This window comes from Dendronephthya gigantea, unplaced genomic scaffold (genome assembly GCF_004324835.1).
Source record: "Dendronephthya gigantea isolate DGI-Jeju-01 unplaced genomic scaffold, DenGig_1.0 000000F, whole genome shotgun sequence".
NCBI lineage: Eukaryota > Metazoa > Cnidaria > Anthozoa > Malacalcyonacea > Nephtheidae > Dendronephthya > Dendronephthya gigantea.
In genome coordinates this window covers 4,288,918-4,311,561 of record NW_021163010.1, presented here as the reverse complement: position 1 = coordinate 4,311,561, position 22,644 = coordinate 4,288,918, and the positions used below count along the sequence as shown (strand labels likewise).

At 36.4% G+C, this 22,644-nt stretch overlaps 2 protein-coding genes across 4 annotated transcripts; both read left to right on the top strand.

Moving 5' to 3' along the window:
- The first annotated feature begins 2,803 nt into the window (after window positions 1-2,803).
- Window positions 2,804-7,151, top strand: LOC114516861 (plasminogen-like). Of its 2 annotated transcripts, none has more exons than XM_028536457.1 (5): window positions 2,804-2,935; window positions 4,313-4,405; window positions 4,761-5,138; window positions 5,556-6,008; window positions 6,205-7,151. In XM_028536457.1, exons 2-5 carry the CDS (start codon window positions 4,336-4,338, stop codon window positions 6,672-6,674), a joined length of 1,371 nt encoding a protein of 456 aa, XP_028392258.1. In that variant the 5' UTR covers window positions 2,804-2,935; window positions 4,313-4,335; the 3' UTR covers window positions 6,675-7,151. The 2 variants fall into 2 exon arrangements, with proteins under 2 accessions (XP_028392258.1, XP_028392264.1); XM_028536463.1 differs by lacking the exon at window positions 2,804-2,935 and adding an exon at window positions 3,808-3,887.
- A 301-nt stretch (window positions 7,152-7,452) lies between these two features.
- On the top strand, window positions 7,453-22,485 carry LOC114515832 (probable ATP-dependent RNA helicase DDX46). 2 transcript variants are annotated; one of them, XM_028535164.1, is made up of 41 exons: window positions 7,453-7,692; window positions 8,626-8,671; window positions 8,976-9,251; window positions 9,396-9,441; window positions 9,619-9,663; window positions 9,852-9,901; window positions 9,972-10,098; window positions 10,285-10,309; window positions 10,810-10,835; window positions 11,064-11,114; window positions 11,341-11,436; window positions 11,681-11,755; window positions 12,102-12,176; window positions 12,396-12,492; window positions 14,400-14,482; window positions 14,730-14,767; window positions 15,078-15,151; window positions 15,671-15,772; window positions 15,998-16,119; window positions 16,239-16,317; window positions 16,594-16,676; window positions 16,811-16,924; window positions 17,283-17,333; window positions 17,629-17,695; window positions 17,903-17,998; window positions 18,124-18,188; window positions 18,353-18,456; window positions 18,632-18,694; window positions 18,861-18,882; window positions 19,056-19,133; window positions 19,375-19,417; window positions 19,504-19,565; window positions 19,671-19,730; window positions 19,925-20,045; window positions 20,538-20,599; window positions 20,823-20,888; window positions 21,026-21,193; window positions 21,293-21,362; window positions 21,575-21,622; window positions 21,833-21,906; window positions 21,991-22,485. In XM_028535164.1, exons 2-41 carry the CDS (start codon window positions 8,655-8,657, stop codon window positions 22,036-22,038), a joined length of 3,069 nt encoding a protein of 1,022 aa, XP_028390965.1. In that variant the 5' UTR covers window positions 7,453-7,692; window positions 8,626-8,654; the 3' UTR covers window positions 22,039-22,485. The 2 variants fall into 2 exon arrangements, with proteins under 2 accessions (XP_028390965.1, XP_028390960.1); XM_028535159.1 differs by having other exon boundaries at window positions 9,393-9,441.
- The last annotated feature ends 159 nt before the right edge of the window (window positions 22,486-22,644 follow it).

The window sequence follows — 22,644 nt, the reverse complement described above, 5'->3', positions numbered from 1 at the left end:
TAAAAGAATTTGAAAACGTGCAGTATAATGCTGGTAATACATCAACGTGATAAATTAGACGCTTCAGAGTTCAGTACACCATTATACGTACTTTTATAAAGTAATCTTAAAAATAAAAATAAGTGTAGTAAATTTAACGAGTATAATCGAGAAGTATAGTCATTCATACTTCACGTTTTGTGGGATAAAGAAACAAATAGGAAAATTCGAGGGAAAATTCATAACTGACGTACTCGGAGAAAGGTTATAAATCATCATCACTACGATATGGATCCTAAGATACATAGACTTAATGTTTTGAAATCATATTTAATCTGACATTCTGACCCTGCAATTAAATATTGTTAATCCATGACAGAGACGGAGAGGGTTATCTGGCCACTCGCTTCACTGTAAAAGTGGTTAGCGGCTTTTAGCGCCTAGAAATGGAAGATTAAAACTAATTTTTTTTTCTCACAATAGGAGAAGGTTTGAGCCATCTGTTCACTTCATTGTTCTTATGAAGTCCATTTCGTTTCTGCCTATTTTTGTGGATTTTTATTTCCCTCGCCGATTTCGTTTTATTCTGCCAGTGCGTATGCTATTAAATTTCGATGTGGCCCATACAAATCGTCAGTGCTGTATAAAACCTATATAGAAAGCACATATTTCGGCTACTCTAAAAACTAGCGTATTTTTATCGACGGCGAGTCGGCGACGGTATCTTTAAGCAGTTAATTGTCACACTAAAATAAGTTGATAAGTTTGCAATAATGCAAAGGAATTTAAAACTCCACTGGCATTTTACACAAGGAAAAATTATATCTTTAAATCTCCAGTATGAAGGCAGATACACCATAGGGAATGATTCATATCAAAGTAAGTTGAATGACTCGAATGACTCAATTACGCATTCACCTTTCATTGTCATTGGCATTGGCATTGACAAGAATTTATCCTATAGTTGATTGCTATAGAGTAATTTCAGATACTATACGCATCAACATAAATATCTACGCAAATGTGCAGGGAACTGATTTAGTCGGAAGATAATGCTTATCTATTATCACTGAACAGATGCCATCTCTTCCCTTTCCACGCCAGTCCAGTACCATGTCCTTAGAAGGAACTGGGTGAAACTGTGGAAAACACAAGAAACCTTTTTCCTCGATAAGTTTCTTGTTCCACTTATATATATTCTCGAGGGTACGAAGAACAAATATTTCGGTGGTAAATTTATTTCAGAGCTATATAGTTCTTGTAACTAAGCAAAATCACAAAATTTCTACCAGTTATATAACGATATAATCGCTGAGCGCTGATTGGCTAGAATATGAGCCTAAGCCGATCACCTGAAAAACATGGTAATAGAATGAGTTTCGATTATTAGGTCAAGGCATAAAATACTGATGAATTTATGGATTTTATGGATGGAGGAAATTATGGATGTGTAACGTTTAAGATCTTTTGAGCACAAAACGTAAGTCGAGTGTTGCAGAACGCAGGACATCCACATTACGTCTTTTATAGAGCAATGCTATGGCTCATATTATGACCTTGGTCATCGTAACAAACAATATTTTTCCAACCAATTGTTGGCCATGCCAGTCTAGGCTAAAGTCATTCTAGTTGAAAGACAAATGTTCGAGTAAAATTTAAGTTAAAACGTGACCTCATTATATATACCACAACAAATTGCCATTTTAATTATCTTAATTATGCATACGCGTGTCATCAACTTAATTATCCAAAACTTCTTACACTGATTTTGTCGTAAAGCAATTAAAACTCACAAATGTTGCGATGAATAATTTTTCGTCTGTGAGGGACTTAATCAAATTATGAGGTCACCAACTCACCATGTTATGTCGAAAAATTTCATTTTTTGTTCTAGCACGATCTTACTACAGGGCTGCCTAATTTGACACATCATTGGCATAACTGTGGGCAGTTATCGTTATCTCAAAAGATAAGATCTTTCTGCGTAGGAAATGAAAACAACTAATTCACCATCCGAGAGCACTCAGAGATATATTTTCAAGCCGATTAAGATAAGTTTTGACCCCTTGCGTGTTTACGTTGCTTTCGTTGCAATCGTTTTTTAGGACATCAATAAGAACACAATAGAAATCATGTTTGTAAGTCAGGATTTGCGGCATGGTGCACGAAAGCATCCCACGTGAAGGCGTAGAGAAACGAACTAGAGATCTTAATGAAAACTGTTGTAACAACTTGAGAAAATGAACACGTATTTCTGGTGGTGGTGGTGGTAGTCATGTTAGATCACTTTTTCTTTTCAATACTTTACCTTCCTCCCCTCCTCTTTCCGCAACTTTGGTGTTTTATTTGAAAGAAAGGTGCATACATGGATTAAAACGCTTAAAGTTGCTCTTGGTCGATTAAAACAAGCTTAAATAACGTTGTACTGCACTCAACAATTCTACAAACATGATTGTCAACAATGTTGCTAAAACTCGTTAAGCTTTAATGAGTTTTGAGATACGCCGGCTTATGGATGCGTTCCTAAAATTGCGTTTCATCAACAAGGAATAATAGGAGGATAGGAGCGTTTCTACGGGTGTATAACATAATATTGGGTTGTTTTAGGGGCGTCTGGAAGGTTAAAGACATGTAGCCTTTTTTACAAACGCTTTTTTTAATCCTAGATTGAGTTGCCGACCTTTGACGATGCCTTCAATCATCCTTTAAATGTATAATCTCTTCAAGGTGTTGATAAACCTGATACTTAAAATATTCCCGTCTATCGGACGAAATCGTGGTGTCAATAACTAAGACCGTATTGTACATTGCAAGTGCTTGCTTGGCAGTTGGTAGAGGCAGCTTTGACCGCAGGAGATGTTACAAATACGAATGTAATTAACTTCGGTGATTCATTCATTCCATCCACACAGAGGCACGTACATTAAAGAGAGAGGCATAATTATATACGGCTTTGGTAAGATGCTTTAATTTTAAACAAGCTAAATGAATGCTATTTGTCACACCACTAGGTCGTTTTAGTCAATGGCTGCAATTGTTCATTTTTACATGAATGGTGTGTAGAACAGTACACATGCATTGTGTCGTGTGGAAATAGTTGTACTAGAAATGAAGTATATTTCAAAAGTTGAAATTAATTCCTGTAATTTGAATCATTCATTTCATTTGATATATGTCTGCATTTCCTTATAGCTTGGTTTAGTTGGTTATGGTTCACCTGTTCACGTAAAACTTTCTTTCCACATATAAATTAAAAATGCATTCTGAATGCAATTCCTCCTTTTTCGCGCACTGTTCTGATCTCGTACATCTTCGCGTCCATCCAGTAGAAGCAGAAATATAGAATGTCGCAAATTATCATGATCAGTCCGGATTTCTCTGTTCGTTAAATTGAAATACAGAGATAGTATAGGTATTCCTGATCTGTAATCCATGTACTTCATTAAAATTGTATAACGAAATTTATTGAAGAGAATTAAATTTATATCGATCTGACGGAGTTATACCAAACTGCATAACTAAGAATGAAAGACTTGATCGAATGAGATCTTCAAGTTTCAGTTATTTTTGGGCACTTCTGTTTTTGAAATATTGAAAACAGGTGTCACCTTTTAAATTCACAACGGCATGCTTTTGCAATTAGTATATATTTATAGACCAATGAATAACTTAGAGATGGTCACTTCACATGCAGCTACTTTCAGGCTTAGCTATGACCCAGTCGTTGCGGGAGGTGGCATGCAAGCGGAGGGATGGGAGGGGTGGATGGAACTCACTTAGTTGTTACTTGTTGCATATATAACATGCCCGCAGCATGGATGATGGATAGTTTTCAATGACCTTTCATAGTTTATTGGTAGTGACATCGTACGATAACTGAATATTTTGTCCAGTTCGATGAACCATACGTAAGTGAGTTCAAAGTTCAAGCTCCCCAAACTCCACTATCCGCATGTTAATTTCAGCATCCCAATAAAACATGAAACAAAACTAAGCTGCTTCATGTGTTCTGATAAACCTGTTTATATACACAGGCTTTAATTGCAAGAGATTAGTCTCTAATTTTCAGAGACGTGCTCAGTTATTTTTAATGCCGGTACGTAATTCCGTTCTCTGCCAAAGCAGCGAATTAATTGTTAAATACTGTGTTTTATCCCCAATCCATCGACTCCTATATACCACTCTCTTATCATTCCTTTTATATAATCCGGATTTACGTATAACCAATGTGACGATTGTGGTAGTCTAGTCGTGTTATTTTCCCAAAAATCAGGAAGGATATATGGACCTTGCTAACTTCCTTGCTATGAAATTTTGATTAATTTTGCTATAGTTCAAGAGCGAACGACTAAAGAAATGAAGATAAGAACCATGGGTGGCTATTTCGTGACTTGGCTTGTTATTATGACATGCTGTGCTGTGGAAGGTGAATAATTATTGACTTCATCAATGCACTTCATCTTCCATGCATCGAATCCCTCTTTTTTCTTGTTTACTCCGTATAACCGCTTATTATGTCTATCGTATTATTAGGAGGCCACTTAAATGCAGCGAAAAATATTTTTTGTTTTGTGCATAGATAACCTTGTTAGTTTATCGCAAGATTGATTCCGCATATGTTATTTGGCCTCCAATCGTATTTGGTTAGTTTGGAGAAGAAATAAAAAAAAATCAGATTACCATAAGCGTGCGAATGTATGGCCACCGTGCATGCAAGCACAATAGTGGAAAAGCGGAAACTTGCTCTCAATTAAACTTGTCCCATTCATAACCTTTTTTAGTTTTCCCTCAAAAAGTAATCCCGTGTGGTATACGGCCGCAAAGTAGCGCTCATACGACTGCTACGCGAAAAAAGAGAGTGATTGGTGGACACGTGGCCCCAAATAATTCTTGGCCTTGGTTAGTTAATTTTATCGACAAAGATGATACTCTGCAATACTGCAGTGGAGTGATTATTGCTAAGAGATGGATTCTGACTGTGGCACACTGTTTTATATTCTACGGACCTGATGGGAGTGTGGTTACTTTTCCTGTAACAAAATATAAATACATCATAGCAGACCACAGATATAACGTCACTGATCATCACGAGTTCACTGTACAGCCGTCAATGTTGTTCATTCATCCCAAGTACAAAATTGGAGACGATTTTCAACCAGGTACGCCTCGCCTTTAACTTGAGTATGATTTCATGTAAGGATTAAGATGACTGTCATTTAACTCCGCATTATTCCTATTTATCCAAATTTGGCCGTCTAATTTCCGTAGTGTAAGGATTAAGATGATCGTCAATAATCCCGCACCATTCCTATTTATCCATATTTATTATGTAATTTCCGTAGTTTAATCATTAAGATGACCGTCATGATTTCCTTACCATTCCTATTCATCCGTATTTGGCCATTTCAAGATCAAGATGTAAGGCGATTCCACACTATTCCTACATCCAAATTTGACCACCTAATCCCCGTAGTGATGTAAGAATGTAACATATGCCATAGATCATGATATTTATCGTAGATTTTATAACGCGTTGCAAAGAAAGGTGCAATGACATCAATTATCTTATTTTGCAGGAGATTACGACATTGCGCTTATAAAGTTAAAAAGACCTTTGAGATTCTTCCCACAAGTTAATCGAGCATGCTTACCAGTCAAAAACACCATATTCAACACAACTTCTTCATGTTTTCTCGCTGGTTGGGGTAACACAGTGAACACCACGGATTATTACAGATCTCCCGTACTGAAACAGGTTCAACTCAAACTCGTACCGTTGAAAAATTGTAACAGCAAGACGGTTTACAACGGGATCATCCCCAGTCGGTACCGGTGTGCAGGCTACCCCCAAGGGGGAAAAGATGGCTGTTATGGTGACAGTGGTGCTCCATTGCAATGTAATATACATGGAAGTTGGACTGTGGCTGGAATCATGTCCTGGGGTTCTGAATGCGCTGCCCCAAACCGTTATGGAGTTTACGTAGATGTCCTGCAATTTATGACAAGATTCATACAACCCGTAATGCAAGGTGGGTTGCTAAAAATCAGTAGCTGTGCCCTTCATAACTTTTTCTTGGTGGCTTTTTCTCCATTTCAATAGTTATTATGCATACATATTCAAACCATTTTAAGGCATTTGGGCAGAGCTGATATGAAAAAACGGGACCACTCAGGTGAAAGTACCCCAGTCTCATTAACCAAATATTTATATAATATATATAATAGGTCGATTGGATCGTCTCACAACATACCACAAGAGACCGTTATCTCGTTTTAAGAAGAAATGGAAAATAAAAAAAATGTCATTTTATTTGCTCTTCACAAAGAAAGACGTTTTCACCGACATCGACTTGGTTAGAAATCTTCAGTTAACGCCATTGCAAATAGCACTACTGAAGAATATCACCCTGCGAGATTATGTTTTTGTCATATGCACCCACCATTCAGTGTCATCTTTGATCCAATCAAATTGTGCACTTAACAGGATTGTTGCTGGGTTCAAACGGAATTCAAGAAAGTTCGAAAATTATGATAAGATAAGAAGTTACGGGAAATTGAACAACATAACTGTTGAGAATGTTATTAAGATGGCGGGGGTACCTAAAAATATCCTACTTAATTCAAAAAATCTCTTGAGCATAGTCAAGAAGAGATCTCCTTCTAGGAATGTGGCATTAAAGTCCTTATCTGGTTAAGTGAAAATATAATCACTCTTTCATTTCGTGTTATCAAAACCTCTTCAGACTTCAATTCCATTCTGTCCCTTGTAATCATTGCCAGAAATGTATTATCTGGAACCTCATGTACTAACTAGTAACTAATATAGTTTCGTGTAAATGATCAGTTCATGATTACTAGTAACTAGTTGTACAATGCAGAGTTAGCGCTAAATTATGCTACTATGGTAACCGACTTACTGAAAGTTTTCAATTTACTGGGAATACAGTATCTTATTAATCTTAACGTGGTACGATTCATCCAAATACTCATGTACCCAAGCACTTATTCATTCCGCCCCTGACGGTATGGGTAGAACTTATGGATAAAAATATCTTACTCTATATCAATAGAGATAATTAAATTTGTATAGACCACTTGGACTTGGTGTTGTAAATATATATTTTAATCTATTATATATAGGTATATATACTATCAGTATTTTTTGGTTCCTCCTGAAAGAACTAAAACTATATTATGTATGTAAATCAGTCCAAATTATAACCTTAGCTTCTTAAAAATAGTTTTTATGTGTAACCTTTTACGTTTAGTTGATCATGAAAATCGAAATTAACTCGTTTTATGGAGGGGCATTTCGGACAAAAATGACATTCGCTTGTACATTGCATGCTGTTCAGCCTGTTCGTTCATGCCACATGCTATTCGTTTGTATCAGCTTTTATTCTCGAGGAAATATTATATCCCAACATGGAAGCACTACCTCATAGGTATTCTGGGAAGGGGGGGGGGTCGTGTTTCCAATATGGCGGCTTTTTTCAATACCTTTCGGCTGGCCTTCGAGAGATGATTGTATTCCTTTTCTTGATACACGCACAAATTGACCAAATCCTGATCAGTTCAATTACTTGAAAACTGTATTATTTTTTGGGTGTTTTTGTTCGTATCAAATTTGGATTACAGTGAAGATTTACTGGCTTGACGGTTGGGAAGCAAAGAAGTGTGTAGTGTACTCACTGTACTGCCAGTGGTTGGAAAGTAAGTGTCCGAATTTGCATTGAGTGTCCGAATTTGAATTTGCGTAGATTTGTAGAGTTCTTATACGTGCTATTTACAAAATTTTCCTTCAAGTATTTCTCATGACTTTCAATAATCAAATCACATATTTGCAGAAGACGATTTTTCGTGAGAATGGTGATTGGTGAGATTGTATTCTACTGAGTTCTAACCTCTGACACCCCTTACTATTTTGATGGAAGGAGATAAAGTTTTGATTCCCTCGTTTTACGTTACTGTCTTGAAAGTGTATTGTTATATAAGTATACACAAAGAAGCCCAAAATTAACCCTTCCACAATCTGCAATTAAGGGGGAATTCATTGTTATCATGACATATATGCAATAGCATGAACATGCCTGACTGGAAAGTATGCAAACTGCGTAACAGAGATTTCAGGAGATATATGAATTGTGTGCCCAATATCTCGCCCTCCTGTACCCCAAGATAAATCTATCCATAATAATAAATTGGATTGGAAACTAATGCCCTTTCCTTGAAGGCATGAGCAATATTCAGCAATTATCTATCCTTGGCTAGCTGTTGTATAAAATTATCTTTAATTAAACTCATATTAATTTATTAATAGACCTTTTTGCTAACATTGTTTCCATTGTTGACACTAATTCACCATTTGCTCATACATTTACATTTGTTCTACTTCATGGAAGTATAGAATAGAAGAAATTAAGTATTTCAGTGGTAGAATTATCAGCATGCAGCGGTTATAGGATTATGCAAAAGAGTTATTCACTCTGGTTCATGCTTTCATTGCTTTGTTACCTTTGGCTTCCCTGAAGGGTAACAAAAGTGACAAGGAATGTGAGTTATGTAAAACAGTGAATTGAGTATAAACAAATCTTAGCCAGAAATGCCTATTGTATGTTTTAAGTGAAATAAATCTTACTTGTCTAGGTGCTTGAATTCCTCAGTTAACACATACAATGGGGTCTGATAGCAGGTGAGTATTTCCCTACATTTCCCTACGTTTTTGTCATTTTTGTTTGTTTTCAAATAGAAATCTTGTCACTACCGTACAAATGTACTTGTTTTACATTATTTGAGAACACAATATTTGATAGAAAAACGTTTTTCATATTGTTTCTTGGCTGTTTAAAAAACTTTATTACTTATTAGTAACAGTCATTCTTTTCATATGAGCTGGTCTTACAGTAGAGCTTAACCAAAAAAATGTTTCAATTCCTAGGTTATTGCGCACTCTCAGGAGAGGGCAGTTTTTATACAAAACTCCTTTTTTAATCTAGAAAAAGACGACGCTCGCGTGATAGAAGTCGTTCACGAAGTAAAGATCGTAGTCAAAGATTAAGTCGTCGGAAGGACAAAACACATCGAAGACGCAGACACTCCAGTTCATCTAGTTCATCCAGTTCTTCAGATCGTGGACGAAATAGGAGTCGGGAAAGATCCAGACGATCAAGAAGTAAAGACAGAAACAAAAGGAGTAAACGCTCTAGAAGTCGTAGCGCTGATAAAAGAAAAAGAACAAGTAATAAAGACGAAACAAAATCCTCAAAGACCAGGTACATGTGAATTGCAAAAATTTCGTGAAGAATGAGATGAAATGTTTCGTTGTGATTCTTAATATCAGCTTGGCTAAATTCGAATGTTTGTGTCGGTAGACTAGAAATAGTGCTAAATGCTTTGATATATTTCTTTCTCAGCAGGGATAAAAGGAAAGATGAATCTGAAAGTACATCGAAGAAAACTAAGGTTGGCCAGACCACAGATACGTCCTTTCACACAACATTAACTCACATACAATGTGTAGACTGAGTTATATTTGACTTAATAGAATATTTGACCCGTAGGCAATATAACAAATTTATTTATAATCTTGTTTATCATGTGGATATTACTAATCGTCTGGATTGCTTATCTTGTACACAGAGCGACGAGAAAAAAGATGAGTCCAAAAAAGAAACAACAGACAAGGTACAAAGGGGTTGTATATTCACCGGAACCCTAGGTGCAGTCTGTAATTAATACCCCCCATTATTGATTTTGCAGAGAATTTCTATCTATGGATTTTAGTAATTGCTTGATCATGGATTCTCTCTTCCCATCTTTTATCACCACTGTTTCATAAATGTTGCATGAATAATTTATTTCTATTTTTACAGGACTACGAACAAAACAAACTTGAGGAGGAAATGAGAAAGAGGAAAGAAAGGTACAAACAATACACACGATTCGTACGTCACGTACAATAATTCATGATCTACTGTATTGTGGCAATGTAGGATTGAGAACTGGCGAAAACAAAGAAAAGCGGAAACTCTTGAAAAAGAGGCAGCTGACAAGGAAAGTATGGATCCAAATAGAAAGGAATGGACATTAGAAGACGATGAAGAAGATGATGCTGAAGATGTACGTAATAAAGATGTTTTGAGATTTGAAATCTCAGTAAGGATTCCTGTTGTTTGGCGAAGTGAAGCCAAGATATAATATTTTACAACACTGCACCCCCCCCCCTGCCCCTCATGCATGTTACTGCACCCATTATTGATATTACATAGTCAAAGGTAAACTTATCTCTCTTTATTTTCGTTATAGGTTAACCCAGAAAATGGAGATACTAGTAAGCTTTTTTATTACATCACAACTCGTATTTATATTCTTATGTTCTGTCATCGAAATCTTATTGTGAAATCGTATCGCCCTATTGTGGTGTGATCGGCTTCGATAAGGCATATTAATTGTGTGGGCCCAAAGTCGAAAGCTTAAAGATTTTCACCTAATGATCGTCACCGAGTGGGTGGTTAAACAGCGAATAAACCCTATTATTATGATATTAGCTTTGTATGTTTCAGACACCTCAACTGACGTCAAACCATACTTATTAGATTTAATCGGGGTTTATGAGAGATTATACCAGTATTTGGGAAAAAATTCCCTCGTAATTCGCCTTATCAATCGCAGTAGCTAAAGCAAATGCTAAGGCATATACTATCGTGCCAAAAAGTCCCCAAAACGCCCCCAATGTTGCTGAGGCGAAAATACGCTGTCTTCGGGGGTCAAAAAGTAATGTTATAACAAATATAAATTCTCAACTCTCGTGTGTGCTTTTTCTTATTTCAGCCAATGAAAACTCCACGGTCACACAGGTAAACTGTCCAAATATTTCTCTTGTACGTCATGTAACACACATTGTGAATAACTGAACTTAAATATACATGTACGCTGTTAACACTAAAAACCACTATAAAATACATAACGTTCATAATATTGCAGGATGTGTAAAGGACGCATTCTTTTCCCTCGATGCAATGCAATGCAATAGAATTGAGATGTTCCTGGTAAACGTTTTTCAAACAGATTTTGGTTTGTTTTAGGATGAAGACATTGATCCACTAGACGCATTTATGATTCAAGTTGACCAGCAGGTGTGTATCCACCATAATAAAGACACGATTTTGTATAAATTCGATAACCATTGAAGTGAAAGCGTTTTTTTTAAACCTAGAAATTTAGCAGAATCCTTTACAAATCCACACTGACCAGACTGGATGTTCAGATATAATTTATACGACATAATCTCGCTTTTCACTCGATTGTCTCCGTAATCGGTTCATGAAATATTTAATTCACTTCTAAAACTTGTTTTATCAGGTTTCTAAGCAGAAACAAGACGATGATAAACGTAAAGGGATTAAAAAGTCAGAGAAAGGAAAAGCAACTGTCATTACTACTGTTGTTAAGAAAAAAGTGAGTTTTTAGGTTATTGGGTGTAATCAGACCTGAATTTCTACGTTAGATCTTGTTGGAGTAAAACGGGCACTGATTGTGAATTCAGTACACTATAGCGAGGTCATGACTCCAGGAAATGATGAACGCATTTCACAGGTTTACTCAGTAACCTACTCTAGAGACAAAATGTGAGGGAAGCAAGAAATGTCTCTCTTAAATCACTTTTATAAAATGTTTTATTTTTCAATATTTATTTTCCAAGAATGTCGTCGAGACAGACACACTCAAGAAAGCTGCTAAAGGCGAATTAATGGCTAACGACCAGGATGCGATGGAGGTAAGCTGGTTGATGTTTTGATCTTAACATGGACAAGGGCAATAAAAATACTGTGAGACTTGTGGTGTTGAAAGATATGGCTATATACTTGATGGGTGGCCTAGTTTCTGTATCAAATCTAAATTTTGAAATGAGTAACGAGAAGGGAATAGATCACCAAGGCTAAAAGTGCATACTGTGTATTTATTCAAGTTTGGTTGCAAAATGTTGTAAAATGCAGAAATTATAGGTTTATAGCCATGCGAAGTTGGCAAATTTTCTATACTTTTGTATTACGTGTGGAATTGCGTGACTAATATAGTTATTTAATATAGAAATTATTTTTAAATATTTATTTGTTCTTCAGTATTCTTCAGAAGAGGAAGAGGAAGATGTGTTAGCTGATCCGAATAATATAGGCTACAAAACAAAACCGAAAAAGGTATTTCCATATCTCGAAACACTGTGGTTCGCAAGCTATTTATTATTTCGGACAGTACAGTCAAGTCATTTAACACATGGCATCAAGGCATAAACTTTTCTTATAATGACGCGTCGTGTCTTAAATGGAATAATTACTATACATATGTATTATTTAATATGGTGCTTTATATATACCTATAACTTATATAACTGACAACGTTCTTTCATTCTGTTTCAGGAGTTAGCTGCAGTTGATCATTCTAAAGTGTATTATCAACCTTTTAGAAAGAACTTTTATGTCGAAGTTCCTGAACTTGCAAAGCTCACACCTGAAGGTAGGCTATACGGCCTGTTATTTGGTTTGCAAGATTTATATATTTATGTCAGGGTTGTGTTTATCTTTTGTTTCACTGTGTTTATTGCTACACATCTATAACCGTACACAAGGAAATTTGGTTGGATATCTTGATTTGTCTTACCAGAGTTTTGCATGAACATTCCCAGAAAAAAAAACCTGGCAGACCGTAGTTTATCAAAATTTAAATCCCTCACATGGCTGGCAAGCAGCGAAACAATGGCTGATAGCACGTTTTTATGCAAAAATTACATTTAATTCTTGACCATGTGACATTGCTATAATTTGGTTCAGTGTCCTATGAAGCATTGCCTTGCCGTTGCATTTATACCATGCATGCAGGTCAAGTTATGCTTTTGATTTAGCTACATCTATGCATTGAAAGTTATTGAAAAAAGCAAAATTCTTCAATTTATCTCAAATCATTTTTCGTTTTTCTTTTTGAAAACATTGAACAATGCAGTCCTGAGTCTTCTTATGCGAAAGAAATAGACAAAAGGATTTATGCACGCGTTGATATAAATAAATGAAAATAACCTCCTCCATGTAAAAAAGTCTGCATTCGGCATCATTTGCAGCACAGCGTAGGGCAGGTATGTCGCGTAAAATAAGCAAACAACGATAAATGTATTCAACGTGGGTTTCAAAAGGCTATTTTCCTGTTTTTCTCGCCCTGAATTTCGTGAATCATTTGAAATATTCATATTTCGCCGTGTTCGTAACTGATCTTTAACCGCCTTGAAAACCACGGCATAAAGAAAAGCAACAAAGAACATTGTTGCTAAAACAACAGCGCTCAGAGATTTATCCAACTTCTCGTGATGTTTTTGACTCGCAGATAAAATGTCAACTAAACAATGCACGATAACTAAAGCCGTCGCAATCATCCATGTTCCAGCTATCATTATGAATGTTCTTGTTTTAGTTATGAACGTTGCATATCTTAACGGATAAACCACTGCGACAAATTTATCCACAGCTATAGCCAATACAGTTGTTTCGCTTAAAAATAAGCAAAACGTATTCAGCAGGGTGTAAAATTCACTGTACTCGTTCCTTCCAACGCTTGTGAGATGAATATTCCATGGTAAAAACGTTGTCAGTGATAGAAAATCAGCTAAGGCTAGGTTTAGAATGAGTAGGTCTGAATTCTTCTGACGTAACTCCCGTCTTGTCGTGAATAAAACGATGACCAGAAAATTTGCCAATGAACCTATGATAACTTGCAATGAAGCGAAACTCATCAGAAGACTGACTTCGAGATCGCTTATCAGTCTTGATGTACAGTTATTCATCCTTACGCCACCGAGCTCAAATTATCTGAATCGTGAAATATCATGAAAGTCCGTATAATTTTTCTTTCTTAATGACATATGTTAATAGAATGGAATATTTGACGTAATTTTAATATATGAAAGGCGACTGTTTGAAATTTTGTTTGCTCATATGGCGCGTTATATATATAATTAATTGTAAAGTATATAAAAAAATGCCAAAGTTGACCACAATTACAGGTCGTGTGTAATTGGCTGATGTAACTTTTAGTTTGGCCAAAGCAGTTCTTGATTTTATGAATTTACTCGTCAAAACTTTTTGAAGTAAAAGAAATAAAAAACGACTCGTCAATATCATCTGGAGCCAGATTTAATATTTCAGCTTTATCTATGTATATAAACACTTCACGAGCACATGTTGATAAATTTATTAAATTAAGGGCTGTTATTAGCTCTTGTAGTATAGATCATATAAAGGCCGATCATTCCCATATGCATCTATATCCAACCCAGCCCATACAAGGCCTGTTCTCAATTGTATCTCAAAAGCTCACTGCCACTGGTGCAAATTTGATACATAGCGTCCCTCATATTTTCATATGTTTTTTTTTAGAGGTTGAGGTGATTCTGCAAGATCTCGAGAATATAAAAGTGAAAGGCAAAAATGCTCCAAAGCCAATAAAGTCGTGGGCTCAGGTAATTAATTACCCAATGTGTGTGTTTTTCGCCCACTACCGACTTATGAGTTATGATAATGAGATGATCCATGCTGACCTATATTAACTATGTTTTTCTGATGCATTAATAACCCCGCTTAGAATGGACATTTCTGATAAACCACGACATATGGTGTTAATGGCATTAACATGCATGGGGCTCGACTTATTTTGCCACCGCGAAGTACTCCCACACGATTTCTGTCTAATGATTTTTTCTTTATTAGGCTGGATTAAGTCTAAAGATAATGGACGTTCTTAAAAAGTATGTTTATGCGTGTATAACCTTTGGAATTGTGCATTTTCTTGGTCTTTTTAAAATAGATGATAGGTTGGTAGGAAAATCAAAAAGACTGAAACATGCATATACGATTATTTTAAGATACGAAGACATGACATGCAACTCTGTTTGGTTTTAAAATAATCGCATGTTTTTCTCCATTTGTCTCCCTAACCTACCACTATCTGTAGCTCGGTTAATGTCCCTCGCGTGATCTGGTTAGATAACTGTAATACATAAAGTTTCCACATGCAGATAGCCCATTTGACCCGACACCTTGTGTTAATTTATAAAGATGCAACTATGAAAAGCCTACTCCAATACAAGCTCAAGCTATTCCTTGTGTAATGTCGGGACGAGATATGATAGGTGAGTCTAAAGTGAAATATAACGTCCATTACAAATTGCATATGCAGTACTTATTGAACTACGTTAAAGCTCGTTTATACACTTGCAATTTTTGCTCCGATTTTATGTGCGATTTTCTTCTTTTGAAAGATGTGAACGAATGAATTAGTTACTGATGTTCAAATACGAACTCTTAAACATCAGAGCATTCGTAACTAATTCACTCATTCGCATCTATCTAAAGAAGATAATCGGAGGAAAAATCGCAAGTGTGAACGAGACTTTAGAAAGCACGGCCATGAAAAATGATAGACGAAGCAAGGCAACTTGTACACCAATGAGAATCTGCAATGAGCATCTTAGCTGAATGACACTATACCGACTATAACCCGATTCCATGACCTAATTTTTAGTTCCCCGATCGAATACGATTCTTTCGCGGTGTAGCTACATGATTTCACACAATACGTATATACATGCACAGTACACAGCGATATATAGTTACAACGTTTCAGCTTCATTTGTTACTCTCCATTGCAGGTATTGCTAAAACAGGCAGTGGTAAGACATTGGCATTTTTGATTCCAATGTTACGCCATGTTCTGGATCAGCCCAGTCTGGACAGAGATGACGGTCCTATTGGTAAGAGGCAGAATTCCATGTTTCTAAAACGTCTCCTGTACTAAAAGCTAACCAATTTTGGAATCGCAAAGGTTTCCCTAATTAGTAGTGTAATTACTCGAGTAATTAAGTAGTGTAAAAAAGTAGTGTAATTTACTCGAGCATAGGACTGCCAAAAAGCGGTTGCCCTGGAACTTGGGGAACGAGTTAAACACCAAATTTTCTCACCGTAATTTTATTATACAGCAATAATAATGACACCAACAAGAGAGTTGGCGTTGCAGATTCACAGGGAAGCGAAGAAGTTCTGTAAACCTCTTGCACTTCAAGTTACATGTGTTTATGGAGGGACTGGCATTAGTGAACAAGTGAATACATTATTTCATTGCATTTATGATTTTGAATCAACAGGAAATCATCTGTATGGAAGAAATTTTATTTTCACAAATTACTTTATTGATGTAAAACTATTAACTTTAATTCGTAGATTGCGGATCTGAAGAGAGGCGCCGAGGTCATTGTTTGCACACCTGGACGAATGATTGACATGCTTACGGCCAATAACGGTTCGTTTTACTCAGCTCAGCATTCAACACCTGGGCAGCAGCTTTTTACTCATCTTGTCAAATATCAATTTTCAGATTCTAAATTAAGAATTATTAAGAGCCCTACACTCCACTTCATTTTTGCTCGCAAAGTTTAAGGCAAAGAGAGTATGAGAGACCCTTAATATAAAACATAAATACCTGAAGAACTATAAAGACCCTTAATATAAAACAACTATAGTACATGAGTAAAATCTCATTTTCCGCCGTGTATAATAAATCTAACATGAATTTCAGGTCGTGTCACGAACTGTCGCAGATGCACATACCTTGTTTTGGACGAAGCCGATAGGATGTTTGACATGGGTTTTGAGCCTCAAGTATGTCTGATAGCTAGTTTGAATTTTGTATTATTTTGATTGTACACACGAAGCTTGGTTTATTTAATCACATACGCCAGGGTTTGGACTCTTTAGAAAAAAGCTATACGAAAAACTTATATTTCAATTTTTAGGTCAATAAGATATTGGACTGCATTCGTCCAGATCGACAGACAGTGTTATTCTCTGCGACATTTCCAAGGCAGATGGAAGCTTTAGCAAGAAAAATTCTTACCAAACCAGTTGAGGTATGTCACAATCAACAATCAGCAATTGAAAAATATGTTGTTGACAAGTGTGAACAATAATGGCAGCACAACATTGTTGCATGCTGATAAACCGCAGATTCAGAGTTTTTAGCCTTGTAATAATCTCGTTTCCAGTTTTTTTACCATGAGATAACGTGCAGGTTTACTTAAATCAAGACCGTTCAGAATAGGGTTGTAGCAACATTTTCTCCAGGGTTTTATGACCTGAGAATATAAAAGCGTGTGAACAAGTTTCTCGTTTTCTTTCCTACTGTGTTCGATGGGTTCGTCTAGGTTAAAAGTGCATGGTTGGCGCCTTTCTCCTCCAATACCTGAAAATTTTTTTCATTTCATTTAGGTTCAAGTTGGTGGCAGAAGTGTTGTATGTTCCGATGTTGAGCAACACGTGGTACGTTTCCATAGAACCTTTATGATACTTACAAAAAAAGCACTGAAACAGCATCCTTAATTACACTTCTGCGAAGGCTAGTTTGCGCTCTCATTCGAAAATAGGATTAACTCAACTGCTGCAAAAAATGCTCAATAATAAATAACTCTAAACTCTAAACACATGAGTACGTTAATTTATTTAAGAGCAACTTCATAGGTTGGTAGCAATCTTAATAGGCAATTCTAAAAACTTTAAAAAAAGCTATATATACGGTGCATATTGGATTAGGTAGATTTTATTTATCATTTTTTAGGTTATTATTGAAGATGACGATAAATTCCTAAAATTATTGGAATTACTTGGTATTTATCAAGAACAAGGTACTGTACGGTGTTTATTGAAATTGTAAGTCGCTATATGTTCAGCTGTTTGCGACATTATATTATGCTATTCTAATCTTTCAAAGGAGTTTAAAAAGGCAGCCATATTTTGTTTTTGTTATGATGCTATGCAGCATGGTAATAGAATGAATAAAAGTGTTTTGCAATTTGTGTTTGTTTTCAAGCAAAGCTGCTTCTTCTTTTTAGGGAGTGTGTTAGTGTTTGTAGAGAAACAAGAGTCGGCGGATTCGTTACTAAAGGATTTATTAAAGAGATCGTATCCATGTCTTTCGCTTCACGGAGGTATTTTTTTTTCAATTTTCATTGATGTGTACAAAGTGTGACTTAAAGTTCACGAGCTTATTATTTGTTGTTTCTCCGGCCTACGGGGTAACAATATTCCAGTTGATGTCCATAATTTATTTCAGGTATGGACCAATTCGATCGAGACAGTACTATCGCTGATTTCAAGAATAACACTATAAAGTTGATGGTACGTGGTTTAAGTTCACGATAATTGAAAACGTTTTGAAGGTCCTATTGCGAATAATTTGTGACGGAATATTATAGTTGGGGAATCATAATGCTCAGGTCTGACTCTGCATGCAGTTCTACCATATTCATTTTCTATAATATTATGTGTTTACTGTTTATCAGGTTGCCACCTCTGTCGCAGCCCGTGGTCTTGATGTTAAGCAGTTAGTACTAGTGGTTAATTTTGATTGTCCTAATCACTACGAGGATTATGTTCATAGATGCGGGTATGTCGATCGCTATATAGTTTGTACAATACTGGTCAGATTATACGTGTAGATTTGCATTTTGCCCTCACAGTTAATTCTTCGTAATTTTTTTCAAAATCGTCCTTTCCAAAACGATAATCGTATATCATAGCGGATAATAATGAAGTATGCTCACATCCTATATAATTTTCAGCCGCACCGGACGTGCTGGTAATAAAGGAACCGCATTTACATTCATCACACCAGAGCAAGGAAAGTAAGTACTGTACATTCAGAAACAGTTTTATTCTTTGCGCATGCATGTGACTTCAGCGCATGTCTCCCTCAGTTTTAAGCTCTCTTCCTGTGTTTTATATTTTTACCCTCTGTAACACCACGGTTTTGTCAACCACGTTAATATCTGTGTCACAATCCTTTTCTAGATTTTCATCAGATATAATTAAGGTATAAATATTAATTCTGTATTTTTATAGTGTCACTACACTATATATATCTATGTTAAATGTACTATGATACTATCATATATGTATCACATATGCTCTGAATGTATGTAAAAAATATCTTTTTTCTACATATGTTTAATATATATTAATCTATGCACACATTGTTTATGTCAGGCGCTAGAACTGTCTGGAGCGGACGTACCTGGCGATTTGAAAACATTACTAGAAGTATATAAAGAACAAAGGAAAGCGGTATGTGCTTCACAATGCTCTGCTTAGCTGGACCACCACTTTGTACCTCTTCACATATTGCATGCTATTTGTCGCGAATTTCCAAGGAGCAGCCTTGCTTTACAAAGCGCCCAGCCACAAGATACAGCTAGTGTGACACCGTATATCTTCTCTAGCAGAATATACACCATTTCCAGCGAATTATACCGTTTAAAGCTGAATGTGTGTAATCTTATAATCTATATGTAACGAATAATTATAGGAAGGAAAAGGCATTGTGAGGAATAGCGGATTTTCTGGAAAAGGTAAGATAAGTTATGCGATTCTCTAAAATGCCAGTGTTCGCTTCTGTTTTTCTCAAAAAAACAATGCTGTGTGCTTGATATTACAGGATTTAAATTCGACGAGGCTGAAAAGAACCAGGTTAATGAAGCCAAGAAAATGCAAAAATGGGTAGGTTTGTCAACCTCTTATCATGTGTTGTATATCACAACATGTTGTTGCATATCAACTGAAGAAACAGGCATGCGTGATAAATATTTCGTTATGGTTTTCCAGGCACTAGGTCTGCAGGATTCGGATGACGAGGCTGAAGCAGCGGATCAAGCTGCTGACCAGGTGAGATTATGTAATCTCTTTTATATGTGCGGATTAAGATGTTTCTGTTGTCTTTGGGTCCTCGACCAGAAAAGCCTCCAGATGAAGGGAAATGCATGTCTGCTCCGACCCATGAGAACACCTTTTTTTCAGTAGAAAACAGCCATCAGTGTTCTTAATTTTTGAATCTTAATTCTTCTTATATTTGATATCAGATTGATAAAGACATTGCGAAGGCCTTCAGCAATAAACCAACCTTAAAAAAAGCGGGTATAGTAGTTGCTCCTGTTGTCCCTGGAGGTAATCAACCTGAAGCCATTAAAGGCGCTCAAAAAGGTAACAAACATTTTGGCACATTCACGAGATTTTACCTCTTTCCTTGCAAGCTTCCAGGCAGAGTTGCAAAGAAAGTTCAACCTTCCTCCGGTAGGATTTCAAGTTTTGAAAACTTTCCTCAAAATGACGTTACGTCATTGAGTCTAGTGGCAATCAGCATAGAGAAATATTTGTTTTTTGGTTGGTGCATGTGATCAATTAAAGTGCTCAACTTTGAACCTTCCTCACAAACCTCATTCAAAGCAAGCCTTCCTCCGGGTGCCCGCAGCTTTTTTGCAACTCTGCTTCCAGAGTTCTTTCGGTCAAGACCAAACTCTCATAGAACAAACTCTCATAGCCATGCATGCTCGCATTCGTCCGGTTTGCTCGTGTGAATACAGATAACTGCATGGTCGAATTTTATAAACAATCTGTTTTCGCTGCACGAAAGAACGATGTCAAATCTGCCCCTTCCCGTGTTAACGTAGCCTGAATTGAATTGTATTTTTTCAGCAAAACTGAATCTTGCTGCAAGTATAGCTGCAAAGATCAACGAAAAGATCAGTTCAGGAAATGTAAGAAAGATCCTTAGGCACAACTTAGTATTGTCTTATTAGTCAGTACTTTTTTGTTCAGTTGCTCAGAGGAAAACAACGGATTGAAAACAGCAGCATGCACTATTCGTCAAAATGCAATGTCAGTCAAGTGTAAATGACTGAAAAATCAGTCAAGTGTAAGTGACTAAAAACAGTTGAGAAGTAAAAAGCATGTAAAAATGTAAATATTTTCGTTCTTTAGAACCTTGACATGACACAGCAAGCTACTAGTAAGATCATGAAAGGTGAAGCTGTTAGCAAAATGTCTGTAAGTATCATACCTCGTGCTGTTTTAAGCATTGTTATAAAGAGGCATTTTTACCAGGCGCGATTCAAGGTCGTTTACTTTTCACTGTAGTCAATGAAAGGATTGACCAATCTTCTTGAACTTTCTCGTTCATGCAGGGACTTGGTTTAGCGAAACAACTGGCAGAAAAGGTGAACAGCAAGCTGAACTACATACCAGCAGAACCTGAAAAAGAAGAAGAAACCACATCAACAGATGATCGCTATGAAGACGAAATTGAGATAAACTCTTTTCCACAACAAGCACGATGGAAGATCACATCAAAGGTGCCCCATCCTTAGATTTGTGGCATTGGGAATATTATTTTACAAGTTGGGCATAGGAAAGAGATTCGCTTATGATCAAATTCACTTTCTCTCTAACAGGACACGCTTTCGCAAATCACCGAGTATTCCGAGGCAGCCGTAACAGTGCGAGGAACCTACATTGGTCCAGGTAATCATCATTGCTCATTTCTAGCCTTTTGTGGTTTAGTCAGACTGTCTAAAAAAAATTTTTCTGGTCCATTGGACTACCAATGTTCTTTCGGCATACACTGTATGCCTGACTATTGAATTCGGTAGAGCGAAACGCTCGCAGAATATTAATACTGAAGTGAAAACAATTCTGTGTAACTTCAGGAACACTGAGACGTTTATTGTATTTAGGAGGCCAACTGGATGAGGGAGACAGAAAAATTTATTTATATATCGAAGGTACGTGACGCTGAAACCTATCTTTTCTTATGTTTCCATTCGGAACACAACCAATACATTACTCAGACTGATTTCTTTTGAGAACATTCAACAGAAATATGCGTATGTAACAATTTGGCGGCTGGTGTAACCATGTTTGTGCTAAATGCATCGACAACCAGACCGTAAATCGATAATGAAAACCTTAAAATGAAACGACATATTCTATAGGACCTACCGAGCGGTCAGTTCAAATAGCGAAATTGGAAATCAAACGAGTACTGAAAGAGGAACTGCTTCGTCAGGTGAGTCCACAATGTACAAGTTAAAAATTACGGTTGATTTATTTAGTGACGGAGTTATAAATGCATGTTTTATTATTTTTTCAGAGTACATACCACGCACCGCAGCCAACTGGGCGGTATAAGGTCCTATGAAAGAGAACAACGGCATGATAGTCAGTCTGATGTTAGAGCAATAAAATATCGTCAGTTTGATTTTCTTGGTACTTTACTGAGTGAACAATATCATCGAACGGTACGAACAATATGATGGGCAAACATCAATCAATAGTCAAACTGTGAATTCATGCGTGTGGGTTTTAAAGAGTTAGGTCTACGTACATAATGAAATATTACACATATTTGAGGATCACAATGATTTATGGAGTGGCATTTTTTCCTCGCTTGTATGACTCCGTTAGATTTAACAATTGTCGTTGTACAATTGTAACAAATGTAACGTTGTCATTGTATTTTTACCCTTTGCACACACGCAAGTATCTCTAAAGTAGATTAATTTGATTATTCAACGGTCGATAATGTTGAACTGTTGTAATAGATAAAAAGATCTGCGTTCATCTGTAAATATAGTTTCAATAAATATTCCAGACTTTCTTATACATTCTAAAACTCTTAGCCGTGAACCAAACATTTCAACATTTTTGCCCATTGGTGTGTGTTGGTCCTGCATAGGGTGATGATGAATCATCTTTGTACCAAGTTTTAATGAAGCAAGGCCCAGTTCTGTTCCATCATTCAGAA